The sequence below is a fragment of the Stegodyphus dumicola genome, chromosome X2 (genome assembly GCF_044657685.1).
Source record: "Stegodyphus dumicola isolate Sdum_Otavi_A_Nest chromosome X2, ASM4465768v1".
NCBI classification, from domain to species: Eukaryota; Metazoa; Arthropoda; class Arachnida; order Araneae; family Eresidae; genus Stegodyphus; species Stegodyphus dumicola.
The window spans coordinates 41,428,360-41,443,212 of NC_140781.1; the positions used below are offsets into that span (position 1 = coordinate 41,428,360).

General features: G+C 33.7%; 1 protein-coding gene across 7 annotated transcripts in view; it reads right to left on the reverse strand.

Annotated features, from left to right (window-relative positions):
• Positions 1 to 14,853, reverse strand: part of LOC118183197 (uncharacterized) — a 509,384-nt gene that overhangs the window by 5,201 nt on the left and 489,330 nt on the right. For all 7 annotated transcript variants that reach the window (XM_085809465.1, XM_085809466.1, XM_085809467.1 and 4 more), the window contains 2 exons: positions 11,932 to 12,758; positions 2,445 to 2,532 (listed from right to left, as the gene is read on the reverse strand). In XM_085809465.1, coding sequence (XP_085665591.1) covers positions 2,445 to 2,532; positions 11,932 to 12,758 — 915 coding nt within the window. The remainder of the gene's footprint in view (positions 1 to 2,444; positions 2,533 to 11,931; positions 12,759 to 14,853) is intronic.

The window sequence follows — 14,853 nt, forward strand, 5'->3', positions numbered from 1 at the left end:
TTCTTAGAAGAACTCTCTCTTTCAACTCTCAAAGCTCAGCCGGGCGCTCATCAAACCTCGAGTGCTCGGAGACCAGCAAGGACAATCTATAGATTTCGTGTTTCTGGCATTAACCCACTCGGATGGCCAGAGCCACTACCGTCCGGCACAGCATAAGATGCCCTTTTTGGTAATAGAACGAGGTTCGTGTTATTGGCTCCTAGGGCCGCTGAGTCAAGGTATAATACAAAACAAGTGTATGCAACCTCAGGAGGTTTGTATAAGGTAAGCCGAGTTTCAAAAAATAGTTCGACAAGAGATCAATGGCTCAAAATGCTTTGAGAAAGACCAGTATAAAATCTTGATATTCTGTTATAACGGAGGAGGAAGTTACATTATCAGAGTTCTCGCTTAATACCTTACTGACTGGTTTGTGTACTTTTTTAATACGAGAACAGGCGATAAATTGTTACCATGCAACGAAGACAGTTACATAATTATTATTTTCTCTGTTGTCAAAATATAGAAGTTTGCAATTCGAGCAGCCTGAATCAATATTAAATCCTCCAAAGTTGTATTTGAAGCTCACTGGTAATAAGGTAAAATTTTATTTTCTATATTTAATACTGTGTGACAAAGAAACCCGAATGTTTATTTTTCACAAGTGTTTTTTAGCTTTACGTTTTTTTATTTATCTCCCAAAAGTGGTCTGTTTTATATTATTATTTATTTAATTTTTACTTTTTTATTTTGTAATTACTTTTATTTATTTTTTCCCTCATTACCTTGAATAAAAAATTTAAACCCAAGACTCTAGAAAATTTGGAAAGTGTTACTGCTCTCTGTTATTGTTTTGCGCTTTATTTTAGAAATTATATTAAACGAATTTATATTAAACAGCCTATCATTGTTATTCGGTAACATTCATTATTGTCTATATTACTTCTAACCTGCTTGCTGTGATATTCTAAATGTACGGATAATACAGCTGAAAGAAGCATTATTTAAGAAAACTTTTCTTCATAAAAATCTGAAACAAAGTTTCTTACTTTATAATCTTACGTTAGTAATTTTATTATTGCAAATGAAATGGCTACTGAGCGACGGCAGGTTGTATTGGCAATGAAAGAAAGCTAGAGCTGAGGTTCATGCAAATTTGTTATGCTGTGTGACAAAGTCACACCTGGGTGATGCAACTGTAGTATTAGTTTCTTTCAACAAGCATTTTACATTGAATATTATCGACATCAAATCAGTCACAGAAGCCAGTGCATTAAGAGTGTTATGCATTTACGAGTTCAAATTAAAAAATTTCTGCAGTTAAAAAAGTCATTAAAGCATTTGGTGGAGGAACAACTAATGAAAATTCCACTAGCTGTTGGCTTTCGAAATTTAACCTAGCAGATTTGAGAAAACAAAACAAATGATTTGGCTGTAGCCCTTCCTACATTGATCGGAATAAGTTAAATGATATAATCGAATCAGATCTACCACAAATTATGCGAAAGATCCCTCATACAATAAACGTCCACTTTTCAAGTATTTCACAGCACCTGACGTCGGCTTCCATAAAAAGGCTACACCGCATTATAAAATTATTACAATACAAAGGTAAATGTTTCAATTTCATGATCCAGTCTTTATGCAGTAACCATTCATAAAAGTGTCTTCTGTAGAAGCATTTATGGTACAGCAGCATCTGGCAATGTATACATCCTTTGACAGAAAATTTCCCGGACAGCAGTTATTGAAAGAAAGACAGTTATATAACTGTGCGTATGACATCAGAACTGAATTTGCATCGTGATGTGTGTCATAAGATTTTATGCGAAGATTTAGGAAAACGGAAACTAATGCAAGAATCGTCCCTCACTCACTAACACAGAAACAAAAAGAGGAAAGAAAAGGAACAGAAAGAGGCAAGACGAAGAATTTCTGCTGAACTATTGGATAAAGCCAGACGTGATCCCACATTTCTATCAAAGATTATTGTGATTTTTCTTGTTTACGTGAGTGAAAAGGTGACTGAAAGGAAAGCTTCATCAAGATTATTGCAGACATCCAACGGACTACGACAAATAAGCTTGCAAGCATCGCAGATCAAGATTTCCCTGCTTGCTTCCAAGATCTCCAGAAACGTTGTCAGTTGTGTATAGATAACATTTCCCTGCTTGCTTCCAAGATCTCCAGAAACGTTGTCAGTTGTGTATGGATAGCCAAGGAGATTACTTTGATATCACCTGGGATCATTACTTGGTAAACGCAATTTTCTATTTTTACGACCTTTGTCCTAGAACTTTTCTGACAAAGATTGTATTCATTTAAATATTTCGCGTCTTATTGATTTCTTCTGTACATACTAGATTTAATCTGCTGTCAAAATTTAGAAAAATGATGATTAGATATTTTTCAAGACGTATATAGTTCCCCTAGCATATGTCCGAATATGTGCGAATGTTACTTACTTCGTCTCCTACTTTGGTCCATTTAAGCACAGCTTCGTCATCTCCATAACAACCGGCGCAGCTTATGATGGTAGGTTCACCAGCACATCTACACAGTACGATAGAAAAATGTTAGATTTTATGCTTTCAGTTTATAAAATGAATATATCTAAGTTTCAAGAAGATTTTAAAATGTAAGTCTGTGAGATACAAACAATAAATATAGTACAAAACCTTATATCTTTTTTCATGTTTTATTTTATCTTTGCTCCTTACTTATCAAATAATTATTATTAGTCTTTGTAGCCAGAGCATTAGAAATGCCAATTTATATAACTAGCAAATTAGCGCAAAATTAAAATATGATAAAATGCGTATGTGTAAACGTAAGCTTATGAGTTTTCCCTTCCCCCTCATATATCGGTCAAGGTTTTAGTGAGTATTTTCTAATATTTTCTAGAGCTGTGCTTAAAAGTTGCGAATAGTTGGAACTGGGCTGTTAAACATTAAATATATTTCTTCTGTTGTGCATATTTAAACATTTGTGTTCTTCAGACATCGCAAGTAGTTGGAGATAAATTTTATTAAGTGTTAGGTGTACCTACAAGACGTAATGTTAATAAACTTTTAGATTAGATTTACCTCCTGTATATGTTCTTAAAATTTTAGATTTCTTATTAAGAGCGAAAATGATAAATCGTTTGAAGCACAAAATTAAGTAAGGAGTAGTTTAAAAAGTTAACCGAGCTTTAACGTTAGATACTTACTAATTCAGAAAATGAATACATTTAACTTAATAATACGCTATCAATTAAAGCTAAAGATCAGATGATAAAAATGTGAAAATGCAAATAAAATTAATCCCAGTTTCAAACAAAAATACTATTTTGTAAAAATTAAAGCAAAAGACCGAAATTCCATATAATAATAAACCAATATGAGATGCATAACCCAAAAATTTAAGTCTTCATCTCATGGAAAAATTACTAAAATAAAAGATAACATTTAGTGTATAATATAGGTACTATAATGAAACCTGGAGAAATCGCCAGCATGAAATACAAGTGATAAAAAATGAAACTGGACTTAACCTTGTTCTCTGGACAAGGATATGCACAATTTCATTTCTACGTTTTCTTGATTTTTCAGTTATTCATTAATTATGAAAGCATTTAAAAATATATTTAAATTTTAATTGTTTTTTATCTATTTTTTATATACATATACCCACACAACAACAAGTTTCTAGGTGTGCTAGGGTACTACGACTCGGAATCACATAGCAATACAGACTCGGAATCACATAGCAAAGCAGACTCGGAATCACAGACCAATGCAGATTCAAAAACACAGTCATAACGAGATAGAGGGTGAATGATCAGAGTTTTAAGTACTTGTTATGAAACTGAAAGTGTACATGTATTGTAAATTATCGCTAAATAAAGAGTTTTTCAACCCATTATTGGCTTATGATTCCTGTACCATTGTTTATCCTGCAGCTTATCAGAGGTAATAGGGAAAAAAATTTGCTGGAATTCATCCTGATTGCAAACCGACATTTACCCAAGTAGCACACGACGTTGCAAACTGGTCCGAGAGGTTGCAAAGTGGTCGTGGTAACTTTTACGATGTCTTTACAACGTTCCGAAGACGCAAAATTTTTTCCGTTGCATCTTGGCAATTTGTCGACGTCGCTGAAAACGTCATGATATGACCGCTTTTAGACGTGGTCGTTTTAGCATAATTTTCATAGTTCATCAGCTTTACATTTAGAATGAAAAGAGACTAAATCTGCCCTTTCAAGAATCTGAAGTCCACATAAGATTTATTTAGCAATGTTTCATTGCTTTATTTCATCTAAATATATTAATCTAAGATTCATCTAATGAAATATAAATTAATATAAATATTTTTGATTTATTAAATTTAATTAGTATTAAAATACGTGTAAATTATTGTTTAATTTTTTAAATAATTAATACTTGAAATATTTATTTATAAATATTATAGCAAAATATTTATAAATGAAACTAATCTATAAAGTAAGTTATTAAGTTATGCATTTTATATATTTTAAAAAATCATATTTCCGAAATCAATGCAAATTACATGTTAGCGATTATTTCACTACTGAAATATGACTTTATTTATTATTTTTGAAGTAAGGACGAACTTATTTGAACTAATATGGTGACATAATATGAAATACTATATCTATTTTACCGCTTAACTATTATTTTTATTTTTTATGATCTATTTTACCGCATACAGTGCAAAAAGTAAAGTTTTCGCGAAAATATGATAGTGCGTGATAAATTATTAATAAATGTTGACATCGAAATTAAAGAAACTGTGATCAAAAATACGAAATTCATTACCTATAAAAATTCTGATGAACTGTTTGTTATGTTTTCACGTTTTTGTCCATCTAAATGCATTCAAAAATGCGTGGTTTAATCCTAGTATACGGTACACTCGGGATTTGACGACATTGACATTACAAATATTTTAGCGAGCCCGATGAATATTTTTTTGTAAATATAATCTTGCGAACATTGTTCGTAATTCTATTAAGTTGAAATAATTCTTCTAGGCCATTTAAAAACGATTCTATTAAATTATCAGAAGAACCGTCGAAAGGTTTAATGCAATCGTATAAATCGCTGAAAAATTACACTGAAATGCTGTTCAACCGATTGACATTCCATGTATGTAATTTACTGGATGATTATATATACGAACATCTGAGCTCGAGGCTTGCGCGCTTTGGCTATCTGCCAAATTCGAACACGTTAGTTAACTGCGCAATAAATTTCAGACTCCATCTTATTTTCAGGAATGTTTTCTTCATGGTTTTGCAATTCACCGTCGGAATTAAATACTGGAGAGCTTTAATACAGAAAGAGAATGATGCACAATAATATAATGATGGCAGTTTATTTTGAATTGAGGAGAAATCCTCTTGGTAATGCCGAATTTCTGCTTATTTTGTTTGTGAATATCTGCTCTACAAGACCACACCAAAATTTTGAATTTTGGAGGCATCGTTTAAAGAAAATATCGGATGCAGCTTGCTAAAATCGTCCCATACAGTGAAATAATGTTCTGTTTTAGTGTTTTATATGTTACCAGTGATTAAAATTATATGGTGGCTCTCTCCAAACTTCAGTGGCCCTAGCGGTGCAAGATTTGGGTACACGGATTAGCGATTCAGTTATAACGTCCTAAGTGCTATATCGTATATCATTCATATTAATCGACTATTGTGTTGGTGCTTAGAATTAATTCATATAAAACCAAAAACAACATACAACGTTAAGGCATTTTCTGGTTTTGCTGAAAATGCAATCAATGCAGAAGCAACAACAATTCAAGCTGTTATGGTATGTTCATTAGTTTCAAAATACAAAGAAATTATTGGACTGATATCAGTACTTAATATGACTGCTGAAGATGAATTAGATATATGTAATAACATATTAGAAAAGCGCAAGGAATACATTAAAATTAATAATAATGCACATTCTATATTATGTTGTCTTTTGTATAGTATGAAGAAAAGGTTAATGAATTTAAAGTGTATGAAATGTATGATTGAAAAAATAGTGTTAAGGAAACATTAGCATTAGTATGAAATATTATAATCTATAATTATGTGATATTTAATTGTGTAATATTAACAAACACTAAATATTTTTTATTGATTGGAAATTGCAGTTCTATTACTACTTTTCGTTTGGTATCTATACTTCCAAACAATGTGTAATTCGCGTTTTTTTTAAATATTGCCGTTATGTATGTTTATTAGATTATCTCAATAAATGAATGTTGGAAATCAGGTTTTATTTTCTATTAAATTTAATTATATTCTATTTTCTTCGCTTACTTTTTATGTGCTTGTGATAACAAAGAAATTCATAATAAATAGAACAAAATGTTTCATCGTGTGCTAATTAACGAAGGACTATTTAACGTACTTAGCTTACTATCGTACTATACTATATTATTTAAATTATTTCTGTACAGTAACAAAAGGAAAGTTATTGATTATATAAAGTGCATGAAATAATCATTGTAGTCTTATCACTATTCTAAAATGTAGAAACTAAAAATAAGTAAATACATTAACATATGATCGAAAGAAATGGTGTTAAAAACATCATCATTATTAGTAAATACTGCAAACCATAATTATTGCACTTTTAATTGCTTACTATTTAAAAAACACAAATCATTTTTATTAATTGGAAATTTTAGTTCTGTTACCTTCCTTCTGCTTCTTTATACTTTCAAATACTGCTAGTTCATATTTTTTTCTTAAATAGTGCTGTCATGTATGTTGTTAGTGTTTCATTTGCATATTTTGGAGATATAGAAGTTAATGGTTATATTGTTTACTATAAAATGCGAATAAATTTATACTTGAGTTCAGGTAAAATACTGATTATGCTACCTTAAGAACCACTTCCTAATTTATCATGACGGGGCAATTTTCAATGTCTCAGATTTAACAGAAATAAATGTGATGATGCTGTTATAATCAAAAATGCTTTTTTTTTTACCCACCTATATATCTTTACTTTTATTCATGTCTGATTGAGTTTTATCTACTTAAAACCTACTATTAATGTTATATATTTATAATAACCACTTTCATAATTATTCTCACTTACATACTAAAGGATTAAGGGAAAAAAATTGCCCACCAGCGGCCGAGCGGTAAAAGCCGCTGAACACTGGTAGTTCGTTCCGGGGTTCGAGTCCCGGCGAACGGGCTGGCTGCATGGGCGTTTTCGTGGTTTTCCCCATGTGTAACGTGGATACAAGCCAGTTTCCCTTAAAAAGACCTCCACGGGGCATCCCTCCCTTTCCGTGTAGTGCCTAAGGGCAGAGCACGTAATAAATAAAAAAATAAAAAAAGGGGGGGAAATGATGAAATCTTAAATAATCGTGACTTGGAATTTAAGTTATTTAAAAATATAGTTTAAAGTACTGAAACAAAGTAAGGCTATTATTAATTATGCATATTTATTCTAAAGAGAAAAAATTATATTATCTTCTGGTTTTCAGGAAATAATAAAATATTTAAACTTTAGAAAAATACAAGGACTACAAAATTAAAAAAAAAAAAAAAAAAAAAAAAAAAAAAAAAACATTAATTATTAAGCTTATTTTTCTGCATAAATCAATATGTAACACAAGGACATAATAATGACGTTTTCACAACTGTTGCAAAAAGGTCGAATTCTGTGAACGTATGAAAGGCGTCGTTAAGACTCCGTGATACGATGCTTTCACAACCGAAATATAGTAACCTAATAAAGACGCAATAACGACGTCTGTGCGACAAAAACCTCATCTACAAAGACGTAATAAAGACGTCTTTGCAACGGTTGCAAAACAGTGGAATTTCGCGGATATCTGGGCGTTTTAAAGACGACATTTTGCAACGTTTTTGCAACGACATCCGCAACGAGTTTGCAACGTCGTCACGACGTTGCTGTGCTACTTGGGTTAATAACAATAAAAATAAATCCCGACTTTCTGATGAAGAAGGTCTCCGACATTTCATAACTTAGTATAAGGTATGGAATATCGGACGTTTTGAAATGAACTTGGGTGTTTCGAAATGGCGCCTCTTCGTGGCTGATGACCTGCGTATTTCAAAAATTCGAGATTCCATGCGAAGCTCAATTTGCGGAACTTCGGGCAACTTCATTACCAAGAAAGTCATGACTTATTTTAAGGGACTATAAATGTCAATTTAAGATCATGATGTATTCATGCTTTTTGTCCCAATACCTTTTCTGTCAACGGTTTTCCTGCGAGAGCAAGCTATTTCGTTAGGATTGCATTTCCGACCCTATATTTCTATGCGAGTCCGAGGCATTCTAAGCGTACCCTACAAGTTTGTTCCTCTAGTTTTGAATCACTTTGTATACACCATTTCCATAAAATCCCTTATGTTGCCTTTATTTTCACAATAGTTGGCTGTAGACATATACTAACAAAAATTTTTAAATAAGAAAAATATACATGTTATGGAATTTTTAAGTTTAAGATATAAATTTTATAAAAATTAGAAAATCAAATTTTCTACATGGCTTTACGCTCCTGAAGTTATATTTAGTAAAATTTTATACTTATTCTAAAAAACGTACAACGTTTGATTCCTGCTCGACAAAAAGAGACCGAGATATTTAAAGTCTGATATCATATTCAGAGGTCATACATATATGAAACACTCGAGTATTTAAATTTATGTGTAAATGAAAATGAATAACAGTTAGTTAATAGATTAAGCGACGAGTTTTGCTATGCAGGCTGTTATAAAATGTTTTAACCAATACAGATCTCCTCAACCCCCAAAAATATTTATTTTATTCATAGAGTTTTTATAAAATTTTCATGTTCCAAAAAACAATGACAGGCTTCAGAAATGGTCCTTAGCCAATCCAAACCGTTATATGCATATATTAAAGGGGAAGAATATTTCCAATCCAATGATTTTTTTTAATATGTCTGTTAGATCAGTCTCAAATTGGAGACTCGCGAGCCGCTTCGGCCCCCAAAACAATTTTACTCTACCCACAGGAATATTTCTATTATGTACTTGTTTCGAATACAGTGCTTATGGCTTTAGAGATATACAAAGCTGGACTGAACTTGGGTGCGTAATTGCTGCTGAAGGAAAAAGAGGTAGAATGATTAGGTTGGGGCTTTGTATTCTTGCACGCTAGGTGACATGTACCTGTATTGCATGCCTAAACCCGCAACTGGGGTAAGTTGAAAGAACTCCCCACATCAATGTAAATAATAAATTTAATTCTCCAGCTGACAAGTGACAGCGGTTCAGTATTCTGCTCTCTCTTCTTTTTTTGTTTAAGTTGGTACTTCTGATATATATTTTCGTTCAGTCAGTCACTAGTTTGCTAACTGAATGCACAGCTGCGCGATGAAAACAAGCAATCGTATAGCTTATGAAACATGTTTATTTGTGAAGAGAGAAGCGAAACAGGCCAAAGCAAAATTTAAAATTAGGTAAAAGAACAACCTTGTGTTTGGGGTAGATTTAAATGAAACTCTCGATTTAAAGGACGAACAGGTACAGGTCCCTCTTCGGCAGGACCCCCCCCCAAAAAAATGCCCAAGAATAAATTCCATACAAAAATGTTTTTGCTTCTGACGAAGAGGGACCTGTATATATTCGTCCTCGAAATCGATAGAGTTTCAGTTAAATCTACGCCCAGCGCAAGATTGTTCTTTTGCATAATTTTAAATGTTTATTTGTTTTTTCGTAAGATCTTCATTATATCAAAACCTACTGCAACTACTGAGTGTCGCTTTTATACGAAAACTCATTTTGTTAAGTTATAAGTAAAATGGGCTAAGCACTTACGTTGAATTCAAAGGCGTAAAGAATAATAAAGGTCAGATTCTAACATTATTTATGAAATTTAAATAAAAAAATAATCCTTGGAATTTTTGCAATACAATAAATAAGCATACTCAGTGAAAAGTTGCAAAATTTGCTGGTGTACTTTCACTGTAGTTTACTTTTCAGCACATCCGATCAGAAATAGATTTCTGAATATTGAAATATGAAAAGTAAAAACAACAGATCGCACAAAATCAAATAAAAACATATAAATCAAATAAAATAAATTACAAATGATGAAAAAACAAATTAAGAAGTTTGGTTGGTGTAATGAAGCAAAATAATAATAGTAGAGACATGATCTCAACTCAAAATTTTATTAGGAGATAGAATTTTCATTCTACCATTCTTATTAGTTGCTTTACTTTAATAGATTTTATTTTTACACATTTGCCTTGTAAAGTATCATTTAAGTTTCTAAGCAGTTACTTTATGTTAATATCCTTTCCTGTCGATCTCATTTCTATTTCCCTGCCGGAATGTAAATTTCTAGATCGCGCTAAATGAGGTAAAAAGTAGAGAGTCTTTAAAGGTAGGATTTTAGAGGATAAAATCAGAGTGTGTTCTGCCTGCTTGAAGACCACTTTGCTAAATTTGACTCTCTCGCGATTTATTCTGCGAGGTTGAGTTATTCTTGCCATTAGGCTTGTTTATGCCGACTTAGGTCAGAGTCAGCTTGCGCAGTACCTACTTTAATTCAACTAAGGGGAGCTAAAATAGCTTTGATTCGACAGACACTTTACTCAAGATAGACGTAACATGGATAGACTGAGAACTCTTCGTTTCAAAATAACAAGTGCATTGAGACTTTATTTGGCCTTCCCATTTTCAAGCATATTTAAACTATACCTTGGTCTATTTTCATTTATCATATGTCACTATTATCTACGGCAGAGCTACAGCGAGGAGGCCATCTGATGATCTCAGTAACTTGGTAAGTGTGTGTTAAAAACAATAGTACTAACCATTAACTCTAAAAGAATAATATATTTAAAAAATTTGAGATGAGACGAATCCTAAATTTTTCCCGAATCTGAGTCCGAAATGTTCTCGAATCTTAAAGCCTTCATGTAGTAATAAATAAAAGAAGAAAAAGAAATAGCGGTAACTTAATATTAGAATTTTTTAATTAAAACAAAATTCCAAATATTCCTTCAATGAAATGCAAATTTAAGTCTACAAGTGAAGATATAAATGAAGTACATAAGTGAAACTTTTGAATCTTGATGCTCTTTTTTTCAATGTAATGTTTTAAGAAATACTTGAATAACAGTTCAAATTTTAATTAAACGTTACAAATTCAGCAGCCGTAATTTTTAAGATATTTTCTCCCTCTTTACCGTAGTGTAATTAGAAGCACGTCTGGCTATCATTCGGAAGGTTCAGTTTTCGAATCCGGCGGGGGCATTGCTTCTTTTTCATGTTTTTTGCTCTGATAAAAATCCTAATGAATCTACAAGTTGAATAGTCCAACTAGTAGGCAAATGGAGTCATTTGGGCTAAACAGTCTTCACATACCAAAACATGAATTGCAAAAAGTATCCAGGACCTATGATGAATAGGTTATGCATGGGCAGAACTAGCGATACAATCGAGCACATATGATAAAGCACAAATACTTCAAAGTTTTGAGATTTCACTAGATAACATACTGAAAAAGTGTCGTCCTCAGGGTCGCCATGAGGTAATACTGTTGACAGCAGGTACCACTGAAATTCTAATAGTATCTTTGCTCCTCTCATCTTAAATAAATTATCTTATTGGACGTCAAAAAACTAATCTTTCCGAAGTTCTGAGTTCAAATGATTAACAGTATTTTTAGTAAAAGATGCAAATGATGAAAAAAAGGGAAAACTCGAAATTTTAAATTGCTAATCTTTTCCAAGATCTGTGGTATTAATTCGAAAGTTACATCTCTGTTAAAAACAATATTATCTTTTATTTTTCTTTAAACTCTGAAACATGGTAACAATAAATTTAACCACAGTAATCTACAATAATTACATTTTATGCTGCAATGATCCAAAGTTAGAAAAATAAAAGTCTGTAATAAAAAATACGAATACCTACTTTGTTTCTAGCAAGCATTTTATTGGTTTGTCCGATATTTTGATTTTCTCTTGCAAATTCAGTTCAAAAGCGTAAGGAACTTCAGTGGAACTAAAGGAAACATTGCTTGCAGTCTCACTGCTCTTGTGAGTACTCCAATCTCCAAGCTGAAGAATATCTCGATGAGTACCACTGACAGGTGAGTCCGTTACTGAATCCTCATAACTAAGGGAATTCAGGCGAGCTTCTGTAGTCTCACTTTCAGTCATCATATTGCACCAAGCTGGAAGCTGAGACCGAATATCCGTAAGACGCGGATATCTGCAGCCGGAGGATGAAGAAGCCGTATCCATCCATGGTGACCTTATATCGCTTAGCCATTGATCAGTTCTTTGAGATAAAGCAGAATTTGTACCAGAGTAGTCGAGCAGATTGGACGATCGACGCCTACTAAGAGCTCTAACCCGAATAGATTCTTTGACGCCATCTGTTTCTCGACTAGCTTTATTTCGATTGGAGGAATCATCTTCTGTGTAAGCAACGAAGACATCGTCGAAATCATAACTATCACTTGCAAGAGACGATGTTAAAGTCTCTTGAGATTTCACCCACTGAGTTACATCATCCGCACTTATAGCTCTTAAAAGGACATTATTCTTAACAGCTGTTACGTTTGGAGGCTCAATTTGTGAAGAGCCAGTTGAAAGTAATGGTTTCCGGATAGGCGCGTCATCTTGAGAACCATCATTAGATATACTTGGAGGTAATTCCACAGAACTGTCTGACCATGCACAATCTTCAGTGCCCCCTTCTAGTTTTGGAGTGCTTATGGCATTATTCACAGAAACCTAAAGTGAAAACAGAAATACATTTTATGCATGCTTAAGCGAAGCACAAATAAAGTGAATAATATTGTTGCATATAAATTATGAATTTGCCTCTTCACATTTCGTAATTGTACTACTCAAATTTCACGCAGCTCTATTTCGAAATGATAATAATTAAGACATTTTGTAGCTTTTGCATTTTTAAAATATATGATTTTCGTTATTTATTCAGCTATATAATATAACTCAATGCATTTAAACGTCTTTTTTCCATAGTTAATAAGTTCCCCCCCTCCAGTACTTACCAGATTTTTAAAAATTAAAATTTTGTAATGATGCAAACAAAGACAATATGTTTCTGCTATTTTCCTTGGTGCTTTTATCATATCATATATGCATGTAGTATACATCTCATAATTAATTAATAAATAATTTCATATCATCTTACTGTCATAACTCATTCTAAATAAGCTAAGATACTATAACGAAATGCCCAGCTGCAGTAAGATAGCTTCCCCGCAAGGCGGAATTAGGATTGCCAGCAAATAGCAAGGGAAGGCAGGATTGCCAGATTTGGCGTGAAATCGCCCATTTGGCGACAAAATTGGCGATATGCCATAGACGGATGGAGAACATTCTAGAACAAATTCTTACCGGTTTGGCCCAGAATGTTTGGCCCAGAAAGCAATGTAAACCCTGCCTGTACGCGGAGTAGAAGTCTAATGTCTCGTAGTTCATCGACAGTGTGCGTCGTTGAGGCTATCGAGTTCTATCTTGAGTATGCTGAGCTTCGACAACGACCACTGACGACAACGACTCCACTGTCATTGTCGAACCTCTCACGTATTCGAAAATCGGCATGCTGTTACACCGGGTTAGCGATCAAACGCGGGGGCCCATTTTTGCGAAACTCTTCGAGTTTGCCTGAGTCGACAACGACCAAACCCAGTCGGGAGCTGTACTCTAGTGCTTTGCCATGAAGCTGTCTTCACCGTTATAGCCTGATAGCCTGAAGGCTGTGCTGCTGATTGTTTCAGCTTGTTTGTCGTAGTTTTTCGACTACTGTAAACGTGTTTTGGGGGCTGTCTTGAGTAATATTGGGTAATAAATTGTGTTTTCATTCTTCATCAAGTGTTGTCGTTAATCACTCCAAAGTCCACGAACCCGTAGAAACACAACAATATTAAAGGTAGAAAGAGAATATATGATATATTATTAATATCAGGCTAATTTATATAATGGATAAAATTATATATATTTGGTTTAAAAGAAGTTCTGATCATGCTGTTCATGAATGGCAGCAGAACAGGTTGAATCACCAGACTGACGTATAAATTTGCAGTCAGGGTGCGTGAGATAACCACGAGAGTGCTCCTGCTGTCATACGATATTGCTCCCCAGACCATAACTCCAGGTGTCTAAGCCGCAGGCCGTAGACAAGTTTGTTGCAGGCGCTCACCTGGCTTCTTTCTAATCAACACACAGCCATCACTGGCACCAAGACAGAACCGACTTTCATCAGAAAACATAACAGATCTCCACTCCGTCCTCCGATGAGCTTTAGCTTGACTAAAGTCAGCTGAATACACGCTACGCTACAGAGCGTCTGGCTCGGAACTGGTCTTCAAGTAACCGATTTTAATAGTTCGTTGTATTACTGTGGTGCCAGCTGCAGCTTGAATTTCTGCTGCAGACGCAGTAGAGTGCGCCACAGCCATATGCCGAATGCGGTGGTCTCCCCTCTCAGTAATGCTACGTGGCCGCCCGGAACCCGGTCTTCTTGAACCAGTGCTGCCAACAATCATGCACACTGCTGGCCACTGCTGCCAACAATCATGCAAAATGGATACATTCCTGCCAAGTCTCTTTGCAGTATCGAGCAAAAAAAAATATCCACATTCTCGTAGCGCTATTACACAACTCTTTCAAACTCACTGCGCTGTTGATAAAAGCTTCTTCATCTTCTTTAAGGCATTCTTGACTAACATCAACTCACTACGTCAAATCTCAATGATAAATAATGCTCACGAACTTTACAGCGCGTATTTAAAGTGTTAAATTATTCTTCTGTGTATTTAAAGTAACAATTCATAGTGGAGCTATTAGCGTCATACTT